This window comes from Podarcis vaucheri (assembly GCF_965113315.1).
Source record: "Podarcis vaucheri genome assembly, chromosome: 4".
NCBI classification, from domain to species: Eukaryota; Metazoa; Chordata; class Lepidosauria; order Squamata; family Lacertidae; genus Podarcis; species Podarcis vaucheri.
The window spans coordinates 105,552,974-105,574,907 of NC_138762.1; the positions used below are offsets into that span (position 1 = coordinate 105,552,974).

Sequence of the window (21,934 nt, forward strand, 5' to 3'; positions counted from 1 at the left end):
AACTACATGTGTTATTTCACATGTTGTTGTATGTGTGTGTGATATGCTTTTTTGAATGCATGTTCCTTGTGCAACAATTTAAAAACAGGGGCATGATCTAGACCCTTGAAAGAAGTGTTTCAATAAAACGCGTTGCAAACTTTGTATGAGAAATTGGGTTGGCAAAAATGGAACTCCACAGCGCCATCTGGTGTCACAGTGTTAGAATGCATGAACAACTTATATAAAACACTTTTTCTTTGCCAATGTAGTGAGTGCAATGTGTCCATGGTGTTTGTACTCAGTGCAGTTATTTTTGACAGCTATCAAGGATTTATACACCAGACAACCTTAGATGGGTATATAATCTGTGGGTGGTGACCTGTTTATCAAGTAGATAATTATTTTTGAATGAATTTATTATGGCTGTCTATGAACATATTTCAACCTTGCTGCACTTTTTGTGTTGATACATACTTAATAGGATTTAGTGCCATTGGGAATTAAGTTACAGAAGACTGATATGTGAAAGAGCAAGTATATTGAAAATCTTATAACAGGGTTAAAATGGCAATATTGTGTCTTACACTAAGCCTCTTCCACAGCACTGCCATTATTTTCTACCTTTTCAATAGGATTCATTTTAAAGTTATGATACTGGAGTTTCCTTTTCCTTTCCTTTTTTTAAACCTCAAGATGTTATGCTCTCCTATGGGAGTAAAGAGGAGCTGGGGGATGCCTGTGAATTCTTCATCTCCATTTAAAGGATCATGTACTGGCGAAACAAATGCTGTCCCAAACAAAACACTAAACTTACTTATCTACAAGTTTACTTTCAGGAGTATTGGAACACCAATGGTATATTTACGTTACAGACTTAAACTGGTATAGCAACCATTCTCTGTTCCCAGGAAATCGTGGAAATTGATCTGTGAATGAAGGACTAGGGATGAAGAACACCAGGATCCTCTGAGTGTTGCAGTTAAATGGTATAAAACTAAAATGATATGGTTGTATGCCTTAATCATGGGAGGTCAGAAGATAGATTGCAGTCTACTGATGCTGGCCAATTTCCAGTGAAACAACCAGTGCCTGCTGTCACTCGGATACATGGAAGGAGTGCTAAGCTTATGTAAGAATGACTGTGCACTTAACATAGATTAGCTATGTTTTCACTTTTGTAAACAGATCCTGATAAATGCTTTTGCTTTGTAAAAGGAAAACAAAAAACAGACCTTTTAAGATGGATGTTAATCCACATCTGCCCTAAATCATGCAGTTGGGATAAATCAGGAAGGGAGTTCAGAGAAATATATTGGACTCTACTTCAGCCCTAGACCGCACATGTCAGAAGAAGAGCAAAGAAGGGGAATTTTTAAGACTGTTGCATATGATACACTAAAGGATTCCCCATGCCATGGTGATGGCCCTGTTGGACAGCTGCTGTAGAAAAATGTGCTATTACCATAGGGATGTGTTTTCAAGGTAATACACACACTGTCTCCTAGATACTATAATAATACTAACAAAAGCCTTGTAAAGTTAGATATTAAGCACTGACATGCTAAGAAGTAGAAGAAGAGTTTGGATTTGATATCCCGCTTTATCACTACCCGAAGGAGTCTCAAAGCGGCTAACATTCTCCCTTCCCTTCCTCCCCCACAACAAACACTCTGTGAGGTGAGTGGGGCTGAGAGACTTCAGAGAAGTGTGACTAGCCCAAGGTCACCCAGCAGCTGCAGGTGGAGGAGCGGAGACACGAACCCGGTTCTCCAGATTACGTGACTACCACTCTTAACCACTACACCACACTGGATCTCAACTAAGCCAAACCAAGGCTTTGTTCAGATAAGAAAATGAACAGGTTTCTGGACTGAAGATCTTTACTACATCCGCTGAGACTACCTGTGCCTCAAGTGACAGAGACAGGACTTCTTTGGCACCTTCCCCACCACATAGCAGACACAGTTATGCACTCTAATCAGCATTCGGTGGGGTTCAATGCAATATTTCCACCAGTTGTGCTCTAGCCTTTGCCCATCCTGTTTCATCACTTGGAAGTCCCTGGTATATCAGGGATCAACAAGCTCCATAGCAGAGAGGACAATTATGAGTGTTTATGCCAATAAATAGCCCATTTCATCTCTCCGTTCAGCAGCTCCAGAGGCTCAGCAGGATCGACAGTTATCTCCAATGGAAAAGCAGAAATCCAGCGGGTTCCATAAGTCTCCATGGATGGCCATTTTAAACTGGTTTCCCACCACTACAGGGAGAAGTAGCCATAGCAAATCCAAACTTCACCAGAAATTGGTCTGACCATGACAATGGAGTGATTTCAGCTCCCTATCCCTGTCAGACCACGTGAGATCTATATGCTACCTCCCGCCAGTCTCTTTTATGGCTAAAATGAGTTAGGTGAAGTTTCTGATAATGTATTCTGTGTTGTGTGTTTTGAACGTGCACCTCAGGGATCCTTGAGTGATGCTGACTGTGTTATCTTTTCAGTGCCAGGTGGACCATTTTCATAGTGTAGGACTTTTAAATTGTGTTAGGTTTAGTTTGTTAGTTTAATCTGGTCTTTATGTAATTTTTTTTCTATTGCTGATTGCTTCCCCCCTTAACTCTATGAATATGTTGGTGTTTTGCTTTAATATTGCTCAGACAATTTGCTTGTGCCCCAAAAGAAGGATGTAATTAAAACAAAAAACAAAAAACCTTCTCCCTGTGGCAACTGTCCTTACCCTGATGCAATTTCTCCAACAGTTGCAATGCCAATCTTCCTGATCATATGAAAAGTGCTTTTGTCAATGCTGGATACTGGGAAAGTATCCATGTGGCTAGGACAGCCCACACAGTGAGCCATTACAACAGAGCAAAAATAATTGTGACATGGAGATAGATCATATTGAGGACAAAGTTAAACATAGCATCCAGGTCAACATATCAGTGGCTTGCATAAGTTCACCTGGATAAATTATAGCTGAGTTGAGATCTGAGTCTGGAACTCATTTTTCATACCCTTAATCATTCTGCTACCTCAGCTTCCAATATCTGCTACAGCAGCTTCTGAATTTGCAGTTCTGTGTACACTTCGGAGTAAGCCCACAGAACACAATAGACTTACTTCAATAAACATACATAGGATCAGACCATATGATGTGTAGGAACCAAGCCATTTAGGGATGAGTAATTCAGCGTGCTCTGGTCCATGGGGTCACGAAGAGTCGGACACGACTAAACGACTAAACAACAACAACAACAACAATTCAGCCCATTAAGAGCTGAACAATTTATGCCTTTGTTGGGACTTTTGCATTATTAGGTTTAAAGAAATTAAGCACTGAATTCTTTAGGCCCTGTTTTGTTTACAAAATGAAACTGTAATCAGGGGAGAAGAAAGTTGCAAGGGAATATAAGAACCTCTTCTTTGTTTGCCTTCAGCTTCTTTTCAGTTAAGCAAATATTAAAAAGTGATGCCATTTGGTATGCAGTATGCATAGTGTTACACGCCTCCCACTGTCTAAGCAGAGAGATTCCAGGGTTTCCAGGGTTTGGTTTCCTTGGAAAGGAGGTCAGCAGAGACTGCGGTGTCTTTAGAATTTACATTGTTTTATTTGCACATATATTCAACATGAGCCTATGATGGCGGGGCTCACAGTATTAACACCCCAACACATCTTGCTTCTCCCTTAGTCACAGCCTTGGATTCCAGCACAAATCAAGCATGCGTCTACCTCCAGATTCCTGGCCTGCACTTCTGCCCAGTTCTCTCACAACTGGCTACTCTTCTATTGTCCTTCCAGCCAGGTGGGAAGGGGGAAAGCCCACCCATTTGCCCCAAGACACAGAAAAACTTCATTGGTTATAGTAATTATGGTACTTAACTATTCTGATTCACAACTATTGCCTAGACAAAGGGACTGGATTGATGAGTTTGCTTTAGCTCCTCCCCACCACAGATGTGGGAACCCAACAATTGGAAGGGACTTGGGGCACCATGCAGACAGATCTCCCAAATCTACATCATTAGTTAGGAATACACTGCACATAGACAATGGTGGAATACCTGCTAGGATGTTTAGTGAAGTGCAGACAACTGAAAACTTGAGCATCGCATAGTTCTTGTTCAGTGTCATTCTCCATATTGTTCAAAAGTGGCATTTTCCTACACCTTCATTTAGGATGAGGGATTGTCGGCTACCAATTACAAAGGCACTCCAAAAGTACCATTAATTCACAAATGGTGTCGAAGGATATCATCACCTCTGTGGTTTGATCCCGAGTAATGGGCCAGGCACAAAAGCTTAGGATTGCCTCCTCCTGCAAGCAGACAGGGAAACTAGGTTTAGGAGAGACTTGCAAAGTTGACATAAGCTGTGCCACCCTGACAAGACAGCCTATTGATGTCTCTCCCTTCTAGATGGCAGAGGTGGTGCCTGCCAATGTGCTTTCCCTCACATTATGCCCGGGAACCCAAACATTAAAATTTTGAAATGTTACAAAAGTTTTGCAACTGCTTCCCTGTGTTGCTTTCATTATTCATTCTCCAATCTTTTTGAAAATGGTACCATATCCACAGTGGCGTAGCGTGAGTTCTCAGCACCCGGGGCAACGCAAGTAATTTGCGCCCCCTAACCCGGGGCAAGGCAAGTAATTTGCGCCCCCCTAACCCGCGAGTTCTGGGGACGCGGGTGGCGCTGTGGGCTAAAGCCTCAGCACCTAGGGCTTGCCGATCGAAAGGTCGGCGGTTCGAATCCCCGCGGCGGGGTGCGCTCCCGCTGCTCGGTCCCAGCGCCTGCCCACCTAGCAGTTCGAAAGCACCCCAGGGTGCAAGTAGATAAATAGGTACCGCTTACCAGCGGGAAGGTAAACGGCGTTCCGTGTGCGGCTCTGGCTCGCCAGAGCAGCGTTGTCACGCTGGCCACGTGACCCGGAAGTGTCTTCGGACAGCGCTGGCCCCTGGCCAATAGATGTGAGATGGGCGCACAAACCCCAGAGTCTGTCAAGACTGGCCCGTTCGGGCAGGGGTACCTTTACCTTTACCTTTAACCCGCGAGTTGCCGCTGGCGCTGCCGCCCAAACGACGCCGCTTGCCCAGAGGAGGAGGGGGGCAGAGAGGCGAGGAAAATGCAACTGCCCAGCAGCTGCAGCAGCACCGGCGGAGGCGGGGCTGTGAAGAGGGGCTGCCTGGCGCGTCCTCCGCGGCCAGCGCTGAGAGCCGCTGCCTGCCGGGCGCCTTCAGCCTGGGCGCGCGCACAGCTCGGCGGTTCCGCGAGACATGCAGTTCCGCTACAGCCTGCGCCCGAGGCTCTTCGGCGACTCCGGAGGCAGCGAGCGCGCCCCCCCAGATGTTGCGCCTGGTGCGGCCGGCACCCCTGGCACCCCCCACGCTACGCCACTGCATATCCAAATTGGAATGCTAGGAAGTGAAAAGCACTGTAGGTCTTAGTAGAAGGGTATACACAACTGGCATTTAATCGTGAATCCACATTCCCAGAGCCAACTCAAGATTGAAGAAATATGAGATAGTCTTGGAAGGTGAAGAAGAGTGTGCATGAGCTTTAAAGCTTTCTGGAATTCCCTGCTTGTAGGAACATGGATTATTGATATACAAAAACAATCCTAAATTAACAACCTGTGAATACTATTTCTGTTGGAGATTTTAAACACAGGCCATGTTTCGTTTTTTTGCAGTCAGGTTTTTGATAAAGTTTGTACAAATATGAACTCCTAGATTACTTCTATTTGTTTTGACTTTTTCATGCATTTATGAAAAGTAGTTTGAAAGGGAAGAATGAAAGGTGCCTGTAAGACTTGTGGGAAAGGGCTTTTTATTATTATTCTGGGAGATATATAGCTACTCTCTATTAAAGTGAGCATTTCAGAATCTCCACATTCACATTAAAATTTAATAAACTTAAACCATATGAAATTTTAAATTTGAGAATAAAAGTTTAATTCACCCCTTCTGCTGAATACAAATGTTTTGAAGATTTCCTATGCAGACAGAAGAAAGCATTAAAATTGTTAATATTTCAGTTAACAACAAACTGGTTTCAGTGAAAGACTTCAGGTTTGGGGTCAAAGGCGCTCAAAAGATTGCTTCATTTGTAACCTTGGAGGAAAGGTTAATGTACCAAAGGTGTTACGTATTTGGGCTTTGCACCTCATCTGGCTGAAACATGGATCCTGAACTGAATTGAGGCAGTTTCTGATGATCCCGGCTTTAGCTAGGTTGGGTTGAGGCATTGCTGGATCAACTTGAGCTATTTGTTAAAAGTTTGGTGTTTGGTGTGGGGTGTGAGAAGGAAGGGAAGGCAGCCTCTGCCCCCCAACTGGTGAACAAAGCATTCAGTCCTGCCCTGATTCACCAGCACATTCTCTGCAGGAAACATTACAGTCCCTAACTGGTGGATGGAGAATTCAGTCCTGCTCTCTGCAGTGCAGTTGGATGGCGGCGGAAAGGGAAAAGGAAACAATATGTTTAATTAGGGTTTTAAAACACGAGTGGTTGTTTCATATGGTTTGAAACCCTTATTAAGCAGCAGGGCTGGCTCCTGAATCCTGCAATTAAAGCATAATTTCTTTTGGGTACGTTTTCAAATGTGTAGACCTAAAGATGCTTCTACCATGATGAAAGTGGGTGGGAGACATCCCATAGCTGTTGGTCTCTTCCCTTGGGCAGCTTGCACAGGATGCTGGAGTACGGATGAGGCATGTTGGGTGCAAAACTGGAATTTTATTTAAACACACAAGATGGGGGTTAGAACCTAATAGTTTCAATCAGAAATAATTAAGAATGTACCTAAAACTTCCACTTTAAACTTGTTTCTAATTAAACTGATTTCTAGAATGTTGATTTGTATTACTAAGTCAGTAAAACACTTCTAGACCCTTTCTAGGATCTTGTCCTTCCCCACAAGGAAATAATCTGTGTTGCCTTTCCTAGCAAACCCCTAACCACTCAGCTATAATCCCTAGCCAAAGCCTGTCTCAGCATTTAGCAGTCAGTCCTTGATCGTAAATGAAAGACTTGGATGAAAGGTGTGTGGTGCTATCTAGAAATAAGAAATTCACCAGTTGTTGTTACATGCCTGTTATGGGAGTAGGAAAGACCTCTACTTGCGATCTTGGAGAGCATGTACCAGTCTCAAGCAGACACCACTGGGCTACACAGCCTGCTATAAAGTGTTTACATGGGTAAGATTTTTTTTGTCTTCATGAAAAAGAAAGTGATTTGCCTTTCCCTCTTGAAATCAAAATAGCACATCTTTTTCTTTCAAATCTATTTACAAGAAAAAGATTTGAAGAAATCCCTAGGGTGTTGGCGTATATTTCTTTTTATAATGCTCTTACATCCTTTTCTGTTTGTTTGCTATTCCCTTTAGTTAAAACAAGAAAAAGAATCAATAAAGAAGACTTCATAAACATAATAGACTGGATTAAAATACTAGCTAGAGGATTATATAATTAGATCTAATTACCTGCTCATAAGAAATGTGTGTTATTAAAAAAAAAAAGCCGGGGATGGCTTTACTTATACTTTTTTGGCCGATGTGTGAAAAACCCTGCAGACTCCTCCCCTATTTTTTTCCCCACCCAGAAAATGTAATTTCTGGAGTTAGGAAACTGGGATAAAGTGTTCTGCTACTTCCCCATAGCTGAAAGGTAAAGAAACAGAGGAACCTTTTGCAAGGTACCACGTACATTATTGGATGTCAGCATGTGAATAGGTCACAGGTTCCTCTGCAGTAATATCTTCATGATATTAATATTCTCTACAATAATATCTTGTTTCCTCCTTATTGTTCGCACTCTGTCCATTGAGTTCCGAAACTGAATCCTGTAACGGACCACTGATATGTTGTCATGAATTGTCATGCTTTATTGCCATGTGTAGTATCTCCTCCATCTCCTCCCTCCACATCAGGAAAATCCCTTGCAAGGCCAAGCAAGCAAGTTGCTGCATCCTCTCCCCTCATCTTCTGTGCATCCTGGTAGAGAAGAGTGCTGCCAGTGAGAGGTAGTGGACTGTTCCTGCCATTTTACTATGAGCCGCATCGAACCATTGCAGTGTGGTGCCAACCACTTGGAGCTTGGACAGCTGCTCCAGAAAAAAATACCACGATCGAAAAAGCTGCCGTGAGATCAAGCAGAATTAATAGCAACACATTTTCCCTTTTTCTATCCTGACAGAGGTCATCATATGGGTTACTAATACAGTTCCCATTACAAAACATGGCCTAAACCCCAACTGAAATGGATCTTAATGAGGCCACCTAGTGAAATAACAGAACAAATGAGATTTAGCTGGCAACAATACCTGTTTTATGTTATTAGCCAACATTTACAAACTTTGAGAGCAAGTCAGTTTTACACACACACACACACACACACACACACACACAGCTTTCCAATTTATTAATTTTTTAGGCCTTATTTTTTTGTGTTAATGGGTTTTAACCAGGAGAAAGTTAGTTTGCTAAAAATGCTATCGTCATATCTGGTTTGTTGCAAGCTTTTTGGAAAACAGGTAAATTTGATGATGATTGAGAGGCATTTATGTTTAACAATATATGCTCACTGGGTTTGGCAGTGGGCGAGGTTTGTGGCCCAGTGTGTGGCTCCACTGTCCTCCAGCAGCCATGCTGCTCCACTGACCGTTGCTCCGTCCACCCCTTGGTCACCATGGAGTTTGCTTTGGGTTCCCGTCAAAAACCCCTTTTCAAATTGGCCTATCCACAGCGGTCTGGGGGGTGGGGCAAGAGTAGCGGTCCGGGAATGAGCAGTCTTCACTCCAGTCCACTCCTAAAGGATAAAAAGGGGTCTGCACTGACACCAGCAGCGCAGTCAACACCAGAGCATTTTCCTTCATCTGAGGTCTGCCTGGGCACGCAATAAAATGTGTCTTTCTGGTGCACATCATCAGAGTTCGGTTACATATTTCAGACAAAGAAATGTATTTAGTCTTTTGGCAAAATGATATTACTGTAAGTTGTGCAGAAGGTTTAATGGGTTGTAGAGTAGCATACAAACATCAATGTACCTGAAGTCAACTTTTAAGTCAACATTTGTTAAAATAAATTAAGATTCAGGAAAAGTAAACTCTCAGGTCAGTAACTGTGGAAGGTTCTTGTGTATGTAGCTAAAAACCTTCTTGCAGGAGGAAAAGTCATTCGATTTACCTTGATCTCAGAAAAGATATATTCTTAACAACACAGTTATGTGATGGTTGCTTTGATTATCGTGACTCGCTGAGTGTCAAAAAATGTGGATAAATACACAATTGACAGATAAAGCCAGGGTAACGTAGCTGGAGCTTAGGATGATAATATATGTCAGTGGGAGTTTTGTCGCTGGCATCAAAAGGGCAGGTGTTTCACGTGGAGTCCTAATTCATGCTGTCATGGGCCCTCACAGGGGTCCCAGTATGCCGGGTATTACTGTTTGTTGCTGTCACTTCCAGAAGCATTCTTTACAGCCAGATAAGACAGTCTAGAAACCAAAGTATTGCACAGTTGTTTACTAATAGGGCTGTTGGCTTTAGAAGCATAGCTGTCACCATTTTCCCTTATCTTGCGAGGAATCCTATTCAGAATAAGGGAATTTCCCTTAAGAAAAGGGAAACGTTGACAGCTATGTTTAGAAGGCCTCCCAAAAACTGTTTCGGTTACTTTGCCATTCAGTTCAGGGAACCTTTTTAAAATGCCAAGTACAATAAACATCTCCATTTCCACTGCTAGTTTTCTTCTGTAATTAATATATATCTATATATTAGGCTTGAAAGGAGCATTCAGTTGTAAACAATAGAATAGGCTGTCGTGTGTGTATAAACCCCACAACAATTATTCCAATTTCCAAATATACCTATGGCCCAATAAGGTTGGCGACCCCTGCTTTATACTTGCAAGCCTCACTGATGTCAGTGGAGCTTACTTTGGAATAGTCATGTAGAACTGCATCCCAAGGAAGTTTGAGAAGAGGTGACATAGTTCATGCTTCTTTGTTTAAAATCTGTCAACTCATTTTTTTTTTTAGATATGGCAGAAGTTCACTGAATTGTTTTAAAATGATTTCAGTCCCAAAACTACTACTACTACTACTAATTATTATTATTAATGTAGACAGAATAACAGGACTCAACAGTAGCAGAAATATTTTTTGGATGGAGCTATGCGTCTGCTAACTTATTATAAAACTGACATAATGTTCAGGCATGCTGATTCCTGAGAATATAACATGACAGACGGTTCAGACAGAAATCCAGTTTCGTACAATACATCTCCCTTGGAGAACTCTCCAAACAGAATTCATCTGGTTGTCAGGAAAACCTGTTACTTTCTCATTTTCAAGCAAGCTCAGCCATATGGTTTATTCAGCTCCAAGTCAAATTTTATTTAGCAATGAATACAACTGTTCGGAAGGGAAAATAAATACACTTTTATAAAATCACCAGTGAGGTTCCCAGTTCCTTAAAGTTAATACTACAGTGATCCATTTATCAAAAGAGAAAAAATATGCACTGTAATTAGTATCTGCTTTATTTTGAATAATGGTGTGTTTTATGTTGTTAACCGGGACTGACTGCAAGCTCCAGTGGTCATGATCAATGTCAGGGGAGCGTCATGAGCCTGAGACCCATCCCATCCCAGAAGCTGACTCATACAGGCAGGATACTGTAAGGAACAGGAGAGGTGTCACCAGCTGTCAGACTTCTGTTGCATGAACACTTTCCCAACAGCTTTTGGGGGTGGGGGGTCACTGACCCTTTTGCTGGGCCAGCCACCCCTACTCTTCACTCTCACGCCATCCACAATGGATTCGTATTACATTAAGAGTTGGTATGCAGTGAGAAAACTTGAAGTTCAGTATTGTAGAAATGTAAAGACAGTATACAGATATAGGCTGTATACTTTGAAGACTGACTGTAGAATTAAAAGCTCCCTATAAAAAACATGCATGAGTCTGTTGGCATCCATGTTTTTCGGAAACAACAGAAGAGTGCACCTTCAGGTGTCTTTGATTATATAGCTGGGTGGGGGGTCCAGCCTTCTGATGCCTCTCAATGTGGGATCAGTGAGATTCTAGGCTTCTCAAGGTGCACATCCCTGGATTGGGCTGGGACTCTGTGCAAGCAGCACCTCTATATGCAAATACAAACAGAAATATGCGCACAGAAGCTAGTTTTCTTGCATGCATGGTTTCTCATATATCTATGAGAATGACCATGTATTATGCCAGCAGGGGCTGGTGTGAGTTGTGTAAAGGGCACATTACAGTTCTATTCCTTTCAGCATTGAGAATCTGACTAACTCCTTGTTCCTAGAAGCATTTCATCATGACTAACCACCCACAACCTTTGCCTTTTATTTGGGCTTACAGGTTGTCAGCAGTCAGCCATTCCTTGACACCTCCATGTGACATGGACCCAAGCAGTTCTGAGGAGTTCTATCAAGCTGTACACCATGCTGAACAAACCTTCAGGAAGATGGAAAGCTACCTGAAGCAACAACAACTATGTGATGTTATCCTGATTGCTGGGAACCGTAAGATACCTGCACATAGGTAGGTGGTAAAACATGGTAAATTAACTGTGATTTAGCCTCATCTTTGCAGACATGCCCTTACAGACTTTGTTCTGTATCTCGAGAAATATTTCACTCTTGATCATAGGTGTATATCCCTACAAGCACAGTGCGCTGCCACTACCGCTTACATGTCAGGAGTTCCAGCATCAAGTCTAAAAATGTACATGTGAACTGCATAGCAATCTTGCTGCCTAGGCAACTAACTAATTCCTAATACCGTTTTTATGGTAATGAGGGTAATGCCACTGAACTAGATCATCTACTATCAACACTTAGTACCATATTTTACCTCTCCAGTTTCCAAACCAGAGGAAAAGATGCCTCTTCTTTTAACCATCTGGTAGCATCATTGGAAGGAAAGATTACAGAGACAGCCTTGGAGGGATAAAAGATGGTGATAGTTTATCACCATAACACCTTTGCTTCCAGGGAAGGGAAAAAGGAGCCAAGAAGGTGTAGTAGTCACTTACTGCAAGCATGTACTGTCTACCTTTCTTTCTGCATTTGCTAACCACAACAAAAGGATACAAGTTGTGCTTGGGAACTGTTGGTGTTTATTCACCGAGGAAGGAAACCATGTATAAATTGGGGAAAGGGGGGGATACATAGAGCCTGAAATCTTTTTGTGCATATATGTTGAAAGCAAGTCAGAGTGAATGCAGAGAATCTTGCTGCACAACCTGGCTGCCTAGCAGTCCTTCTCATGGTGTGCTAGCCACTTGCTTCACCATCCTCACCAAAAGTTGACCAGTTCCAAGTTTCTGAACAGAATCTCTTGAGAACAGGTACTCAAGCGCCTGCAAGCATTATAACCAGAAGGCAGTGAATTGCAGCTTTTAAGATACCTATTGTGGTGAGTCATCAAGGACATGTTGTTACTAAACTAATTTCAATTTGAAAATAACTATTAAAAATAAGCTGGGGTGGCTTTCTACTCCGACTGCATATAATGGCCTGTAGGGTACCGATTCATCCTATAGCCAAATGTCAGTTGTGCTGAGGATTAATTTCTACCCTGAGGTATATTCATAAGAAAGAAATGTGACATTGGTACCTGGCCAAACTTGGGTTAGTAGTGGTGACATATATGAAAAGGGCAAAGTTGCAGAACTAATTCCTCGTAAAGATTTTACAAGACACGTACCTCCGATGTTCAGCTGTAGCCCACATTCAAAGACTATTGGTAGAATTCAACATGTGCTATATTACAAATGTTCTGTCTGCAAAAACATTGCAGCTTGTCAGATGGAATGATTCCCCCCTCTTGTCCCCACACATACTGTTCTAGGGGTACTTTGGACACAAACCCAGAGCCAATTTTGGGGGACAGAAGGGAAGTGTGATGAGTACAGAGAAGGGGGAGTCCCATTGTGCAAGTAGAACTCCTTCTGCCAGGTTTTTTGGGTGTTTTTTTTTGCTGGATTGGTATGTTAGGTGAGGAGTTCTGGCCTGCATTTCAGCCAAAGTCCCTTGAAGTCTGAAAGAAATTATATTTCAAATGCTTGATTCTGTTCATCTGAAAGAACATAAGACAAAGGTATAATAAAAAGAAACATTTTTTATGTTGCTGCTCTGATTTACTTTAGACAGTTCAGAGTGGGTACATCTTACATACTTGCCAAATTTGGAAACTGTGATAAAGTACTTGCTGGACAGTGGGAGGAGCTGCAGATTTTACAGGGGCAGGGGAAATGAGATTTATGTTTACAATTTTTATCTAAAGGGTTAGTAGACATATTTGCATCACTGTGTGTCTGCTCACTGAATCTGATTTTCTGACTATTTCAGTTCAACAGCAATCAAATCTTTTTGAAGCAGAAAAAAATTGCTTTAATAAATATAAGCTTGCCCATGAAATAAAAACTGCATCACATTTTTACCTCATACTTAAAGGTGCATGCATGCTTGTATATTATTTCTGACTTCTAATCTGCAGTCAACAGCTCACTCTGTTCCATCAAGAATTACTGGCACATATAGTGCACTATATATTACACACCCCTTACACACCCTCTTCAAATCGAATTTTCAGGCTGTGAAATAACTTGTAAATATGAGGAACAGAACACAAGGCAGATGTTTATCGTGTGACATTTATTGCAACAATGTTTCTTTAAGCACTTCTGCAACTACCATGGGCCCATGCGGATGAGAAAAAAGCAAGGCTTTGCATTTGAAGTATCGCAGGCCCACTTGCAGCGCCCTCATCCCCGCCCCAGTGCAAGGGCAATAGTTGACTGCTTTTAGCTTTTTCTTTTGACCAGCTCCTGGAAAAGTATGAGCATTTAGCCACCAATAGCACTTGTAGAAATTAAACTCCTAGAGCTGGATGTAAGGGGTATATGGGCTGCTTGTCCACATCAGTGGAACTACATCATCCCTATTGGTAGATTATGGTAGAATGCCTAATTTCTCATGCATAACATTAGATGATCCATGTTTTCTGCTAAAGGTGATAAATGCAAATGTGGGTAATTGAAAGCAGTGGGCGGAAGCTTCATATCTACATTTGCAGCTCCTCCCGCAATAAAATCCATTGTTGAACTAGAAACCAGGTGGGGTCCGGGTGGAGGGAAACTTAGGTCACTTGAAATGTTAACTTTTCCTTGGGAAGCAAGGAATTGTGGTAAATTTTCCAATTTCTCAGATCTGCAACGCCCTGGATAGTGCACGTGGAAGTAGTAGGTTTAATTAAATGCTGCCTTCGAAAAGTTGGATCAAAGTATTTTGTGAAATGATGGATTATCTTTGGGCTGCATATAGCATGCAACACTCCATGGAGGAAACAAGGTTCATTAGTTTATTCCTGTAGCATAGCAGGAATTGAAAAGAAGAAAATGACATCCAGGAGACAACTGACCTTTCTGCTGAATAGGTCAACATGCCTCAGTGCCAAGATTTAGCACCACCTGCAGCCCTCTGAGGTGCAGAAAGCAACAGTTCATTGTGAATTCAGTGAGTCCAAAGGCATCCTTATTTTCCTTTTGAATATTGGATGATTTAATAGGATGTCATTTCTCAGAATTAAGATTAATTATGAGGCAACTTTCACTTCTTGTTTCACATGGTTAAACACTAGCTGTGGTAGTAGTTCACCAATGTGGTTTTTTTTATAAAAAAAATTGCTGCTCACACAAAAAAAATCTGAGTAAAATATTTTTACGTACATATGAAATATATGTTTAAGAGAAACCCAGACCTTTGTTTTGGCAACTTGCTCCAGGAAAAATGGGTCTTTTCCTGCTAAGTGAACTCCAGCATGAGGCCCCTGTCTGGATGCTCAGGCTGCCATGAATCGGGTGCCTCCCAACATACCTGGGCTGCAGTTTGGCGTGAGAAAGTAGCCTCACTTAGGTCTCATCCTGCTCCAGTCTTTGTTGAATGGGTCTGGAGTCACTGCCATGGCTATGTATATGGCCAAGACCCTTCTCCCGCTACAGAAATGCAAGGTAATGCCCACATCAGGGGAGGGCTGTATTTCTTAGCCCAGCTTTGGGGGTCATGAAGATGCTTGACATTCTCCTCTGCCACGCATTCTGGTGACTGAGGGCAAATATAGCCAACTCGATTTTGTAGACTGGGTTGAAGATATCTGACCACCATTTAGCAAGGACCTACCCCAAAGATATTCTTGGTGCATAGTCTATCACAGAATGGGGCAGTTGTCTCCTAGAGACAGTGGGAGACACTACTCTTTTTCTTGTAGTCAATCTAGAGAGACAAACCTACAAAGCTTTACAGGCACCTTCTTCACCTCTGAGATACAGCGAGCATTATTCTTCTAGAAGTTTCAAACCTTCCAGGGACCATTCCAGGTCCCATTCTCACATTCATCAGCAGGACTCTTCTTCTCCCAGCATTGAATCATGGAAAGAATGATACCATTCAGGAGCTAAGATTGAGTCCAGGCAGGGAACTCTCTAACTATTCCTTCCATCACAGGACAAATGGAACGCTATTATTGTTTGTGTGGTACCAACATTCCTTGACCTGCTAATGCTTATTCTTTGATAGCTGTTTGACATTGATTGACCTTAAATCAAAATAACCAATGTGTTACTAATTTTGGTGTCTGGTGATGTGTAGTTTTTAAATGTTACTTTTAAATTGATTGATTTTCATGAAATATTAACCTTTCTTAAAGTGAGATCCTATCCATGCATACGGTGGTCCTAATCCTAGATAACCGCGCATAGGATTGCCATCTGAGTCAAGCTAGTGTGCTTGATTTCCATGACATTGTTGTTTTTTAGCATTTCATTTTCTTAAAGCAGGGGTGGAGAGTATCTGGGGCTTATGAGAGTTAGATTTCAACAACATCTGGAGGGCTACTAGTTCTCCACCCTTGAATTTCACAGAAGGTTGCTTCTATTTTTAATTTTTTAAAAATCTTTATTGATTTTATGTATTAAAACCCTCCCCCACAGAAGAACAAAAAAAAAAAATCACCTCACATACAAAGAAATTTTTACATATAAAATAAAATTCTTCCATATATTGGGACTTCCATCATCCTCAATATGGGTCCATCATTGGTCCATCATTACCTTGTTGACTGCATATTTGCATACAGCAGGTTGCTTCTAGCTGAGCACATTGAGAACAGGACTGTTTAACAGTTAATGTGAAATGTAATGGATTAATTAATACTTGTGATCTTCTTTTCTTTTCCCAGACTTGTTCTCAGTTCTGTTTCTGATTACTTTGCTGCCATGTTTACAAGTGATGTTTGTGAAGCCAAGCAAGAGGAAATCAAAATGGAAGGCATTGACCCAAGTGCACTCTGGGATCTTGTTCAGTTTGCATACACAGGTACGGAATAATATGCACTAAATTATATTTTCTTAAATGGAAACTTCTTTAACCACAAAGACACATCTGAACCATAGTAAGTGCAAAGAATTGCAAAAAGATGAGGGAAAGTTGAATGCCATGTCTTTGTAATATTTATGTGCCCCATGCTCTTTGTTGGAGTTGCCTGTGCGCTGGAGAGGAATTAATAGTTGTAATTAACATGTGGGAGGGCCTTCGGTTATCAGCAATTGTTGTGTGTGGTTGTGGGAGGGAATTATGCCCTTGACCCTTAACAACCTGAGCCAGTCACCCTTTTGAGGTCTAGGAGTTGTTGGTCTTAATGCAGGTTTGCTTTGCGCATGTGAGCATGGACCTTCTCCAAAGAAGTATGCAGTGTTTCAGAATGCTTGATCAAATGTGTTGTGATGTGTACGTGTGTGTGTGTGGTTGATTCTATAGTTTGGAGCGGGAAAGGGGTTAGCCTGCCCCATGTCTACTCCAAATTGCATCTTCCAGAACTGGGATAGAATCATTGGTTTTTAATGCCAGTGAACTGCTACATATGTTGGTGTGTAATGTGCAGTTAGACCCTTATTAGTATCCTGAGATGATACAGGAAATACAGCCTGTTCACTGAAGTATAAAAAAATACATGAGACTTTCACAAACGTACGTGGTTACAAGCAGAATGTCAAGCTCTGCACAGAACTGATAAGGTTTTAGCTTAAATAAAGCATACTAACCTTAGAGGAGGAGGGTGTTAGGAAGATGAGTAGAAAATTAAACTGCCAAATTGCATGCATTTATTGACAATGAAATTTTAATGTATCTCTGACCAAGCAGCACCCTCAGCAAAATAAATTAAAACTTCAGTATGTAATGAATATCTCTAAAGCAAAACATGTTTAGTCTGAGGAAGAAACAATGTGTGTGTGTGCGCGCGCACACACACACACACACATATACATTGTAATGTTTATGTTAACTAAATTCCCCACTTCCATTAAGTGTTTTAATTGAATATTAAGGTATTTGTTGAAACATTCCCTTATTATAATGGGATTACTCTATGTAGTTTTACTATGATAACTCAATACAGAGTTTTCATTACAACATAAATGAAATTACTGTTTCATTAGGATTGCCACTTTAATTCACATGGTATGTATTATGCAAATGTATAAATAACATATCGCAGCAATTTATGCTTATTTTCCCCCAGAATGCCAATTACTTAGCTAACCAAGAGTGGCTAGTTTAAAATATATGTACGTTTTAATATGCAGAGGAGAATAAATCTTCACCCAATATGGCAACATCTATCTGACTATTCAAATAGGTTTTCATTTGTGTACCACCCATCTGGATTTTCTCATCAAAGGAGAGGTCCAGGTGTTGGGGGACACATGTTCAGTGACAGATTATCTGAATCCAGGCATCTGCTTTCCCTTCAAGATGTGGCCAGTGCTGTAAGAATTGATAGTGACAATAAACTCTTTGCTCTGGGCAGACCATCAGCCGGTTGTTAAGCACAAGAGTCTTTGGATTGGACTCCATATACCGCAGAGAAAAATGCTGTCCAGCTATATATACCTTTAAGTTCTGACATCTCAGAACTGGCCTACGTGTAACATGGGTTAAAAGTATCATTAGCCAGCCCTGGTGTCTCTTAGAGAACACTTGGAGGAGATAAACAATAACTCTTGGAAGAGGGTCGTTTCATCCTAGTGGTGAAACTAGCCTTATCTGTATGATATAAAAAGAGTTTGGGAATGGAGCTTGCCAGGAAGCTTTTGAAGCAGACTCTTTGACGCACTCATACAGATGAATAAAGCAACTACATTTGCAATGGTTTCTAAAATAGCACCATTGTATAAGAATTTCCATTGCACTCCTTTTGTTCCACCTAGCTATATTAAGGGTTTGCAGAAATTGAGAGAATGGTTTTTACAAAGTTTTAGTTAAATCTGGTACCTTCAAATGTTTTAGATGGCAGATACAGGAACAGGTCAGATTCTGAATGCATCTGTCCTTAGGGTTAAAATAGTTTGAACACCTTGTATATATTATTATATATTGTCCTTTGTACGATTTTAGAAGTTGTTTATACTTAGTGCTTATCAAGGTGACACAAATAATATTAGTATTCATAATGGGATTGTGTCAAAAATATCCTGCCACCCAAGCGCTGGTTGTAAACTTGTTAGTAATGGAACTGTAATGCAGAGATACATGCGGTTTGCTGAACTTCCTTTTTATGATTTTGTTGTAAACATTTATAGATTCTAAAAGGCCAAGACTCTGTAATACTTTAAGGGGCCCATCATTTGCTTTGTATTGATAAAAACTGTATCTTTGGTTGCATACAAAGCGATAGGACATTAATTTAAAGCAGGCTTGCACAGATTATTACTGACCAAATTGAATGTAGGCCGCCCCAATGTATGGCAGCTGGAGAATGTCCCTGGTCCCTCATCCCTTTGTGGTACTTCCTGATGATATAATTATCAGTCTGCTTCTCTCCATAATATAATGATTCTTCACTGTACACCTATTGGCTGTCCAGAAACCTTGTAAGAGGAAAGGCATTCTCACAATATAGCGTACTATAGTCACTTTAAGAAAACCTCAGTCACTTACAACCCCTCCCCTCCTCCCTTGTTAATCAAGGCGAGGACAAACATACTTGCTTTGTACCGCCTGGAAACAATCTCCCAGGGCCACCCCCTTTCCTTATTTCAGGCGTGGGGAACCTTTGTCCCTTCAGGTGTTGTTGAAGTACAATTCCAATCAACTCCAGGAAGCGTGGCCAGTGGCCATGGATGGCGGAGGTTGTAGTTCATCAATATCTGAAGTGCCAAAGGTTTCCCATACCTGGTTTATGAGTTCTTTAAATCCCAAGTCTATAAGTGCTTGGGCACACTAACCCTGCCTTTCTATGTTGCTGAGTTGTGCTGCTCCTTTGCCCCTCTAGTCTGTTATTCCCCTGAGTGCTACCCAGGCAACTAAGATGATGACTGCATCTGTCTCACAATCCGAGATAATCATCCTTTTTGTTGTCTTCAAAGAGGTCCTCAGTGTAATCATTCTCCTCCCCTCTCTAACCCAATGTTCCTGCCTTTTTTCTTATTCCTGCAACAATCCCACTCTCATGCCAATCCGTACTGTGCATTTGTGTCACCAGCTCACCCCACAATCTCTCCTTCTCCCATCTCTCCTTTGCCATTTCTCTTTTTCCTAGGAAATCCTTGTAATTTCCCAGTTAATTTCTGTTCCAGTATTCTTTTAGTTAAAAACTTTAATTTTTTTAGATCTATGACTTGTTTCTGTTTCTCCCTTGGCAAAGGCTAAACAATCTGAATATTATGCATGCTTGCTTCTTTGTATTTTGGTTGCCATGCTGGTAGGATCAGGCCCCACCAGCCTGACATCAGGCTATCCATGGCTGGAATAGGGCCAGAGTTACATTGGAAAGATTTCCCAATGCATCATTTGAACGACATTTCCTCAGGCATTAATATTCCAGAAGGACTTAGTCCCTGAACATAGAATGTTAGCATGCAGCTGTGTAGAAACATGTGTACTGAACAAACCACTAAACCATGGTTTATCACTATGTGGATGAGCCTTCATGAGCCTGAGCAAAGGCTTGCACATTATTCTTCCGCTCCCCACTCCCCAATAGTGCATCAACCCAAACTTATGCATAGAACCAAGGCAATGGGATTTGCATGTTTTTAAGGGTACGGAATGTGCCAGCAGAGCCTGTTCACAGGGACTCTGCACAATGAATACTCAGGCTGGAACTAGCAAGTGCAATCCCTTTTCCTCCCCACACAGACTTAGATTTATGTAGATGTATTGCCTGGTCAGGTCTTTAGTGAATGGTGAAAGACACACAAAGAGGAGAAGGTAATAAAAGTAGTATTTTAGTATATTTTTTTCCTAAGTATTTCTGGTACAATAATTTTTTTCCTGCAATCTCTTTCATTCCTTTAATACACATATACTGTAGTCTGACAAAACTGAAGGCAAGATTACCAATTACATGTGAAGGATACTTGCAGGAAACCTTTTCAAGATTTTGTCTGAGAGGAATCTGTAATTACCTATCAGAGCTCCCAACTGCTGCCAAGAAGTTTAAGTGAGGTACTCAATGGTAGCGCAAGCCACAGGTATTCCCATTTCACATCTGTCTCATTTTTTTCCAGATTATAAACATTGTTTTAGCCCCTTTTAATGATGTATTTGCATTCATTTTACCCTGCTGTGCGTTCATACATTTATCCATCCATTCATTCATTCTCTCTCTGTATCTACAGGTGCTGTAAAGAAGTTCATTACTGTACACAAGTCACTCTTTCTCATGCCTCATTGTCATTTACTATTCTACCCAGTGGACGTGGGGAAACAATAGGCATTTACAAATCTCTGGAACTGTTCACTGCCGCCACTATATTGGTAATAGACGTCTCACTCCTATCATCCATTTCATAAGTAAGGGGGGCGGGGTAACACAAAGCACTGGTTCAACTGCAGCTTACAGCCCATGTTGAAATTGTTGTGTTCACTGTGAGGTGATGTCCCCTTGCCCTGGCTTACCGCTGCAAGGTGAAGACCCATTCACACAAGCAGTGTAAGGTCAGAGGAGGAGATTAATGGAAGATTCCAGTTCCTCTTCATTGATTAGAAAAGTCACAGCACCCCCACCAATGACCTCTTGTGAGGCTTGTTACTTGTATGGTAAGTCATTTGATGCGTTGACTACAATAGTTCTTATCCCTGCTCTATCTGGCATTTGCTTCTGTAAGCCTTATATGAGTCACTGAATGAAGACTAATTTAGGGTAGAACTGTAAATTTCCTCAACAAACCAAGTTTGTTGTTCTAGTCAGGTTGTCCCAGTCAAGGACTTTTAAATATGGGGGTGGACAGCTGAACTATAGCTGTGGGAAGCTGAGCATCACACTTGTGATTAGCCTAATTTATGCTGTAGTGATCAGATTAAAATTAAATGGTTTCTTGGTAATTGCAAAAAAATGAGAAAATTATTAACATCTGTGAGTACTCAATAGGTTTACTTTCTTAACATGCCCAGTACACATTGTCACCTTTCCTGATGTGTATCTCCCCCGCTTTAAAGCCTCACTGTTACAAAACCAAACATTTATATATACATATGCACACACACGGTGTGTGTGTGTGTGTGTGTGTGTGTGTGTGTGTGTGTATATATATATATATATATATATATATATGCTTTCGTAGATTTTCACGGGTACAGGAATGCAGGTTTTGGTGTCTTCGGGTGTCTTCCCGTGTAAGAGTCGGGGTGTCTGTGCGACGTTTCGACGAGGTCTCACTCGTCATCTTCAGGCTGGTGCTTTCGGCTTCTTGTTACTGGAACAGAGCAGAATCTGGTGTTTGAGTTCCTATAAATACTGTTGAGGGGTGTGGTGTATAGCCTCCAACGTTCTGGGCAGAGAGGAAGTTCCTAGATTAGTGTGCCTTTTCTTCTTTTGTTCCTTAATTACTTGAGGGATATCTTGAGTGATTTCATGAGTGATATTCTGA

The 21,934-nt window shown here is 41.4% G+C and overlaps 1 protein-coding gene and 1 long non-coding RNA gene across 6 annotated transcripts in view; one reads left to right on the plus strand and one right to left on the minus strand.

The window, feature by feature from the left end:
- The window catches only part of LOC309531769, a 303,126-nt gene that overhangs the window by 229,889 nt on the left and 51,303 nt on the right, over positions 1-21,934 (minus strand). The window lies entirely within an intron of this gene.
- The window catches only part of KLHL1 (kelch like family member 1), a 152,094-nt gene that overhangs the window by 15,199 nt on the left and 114,961 nt on the right, over positions 1-21,934 (plus strand). For all 5 annotated transcript variants that reach the window (XM_082221419.1, XM_082221415.1, XM_082221417.1 and 2 more), the window contains exons 2-3: positions 11,362-11,544; positions 16,243-16,379. In XM_082221419.1, the coding sequence (XP_082077545.1) occupies positions 11,362-11,544; positions 16,243-16,379 (320 nt within the window). The remainder of the gene's footprint in view (positions 1-11,361; positions 11,545-16,242; positions 16,380-21,934) is intronic.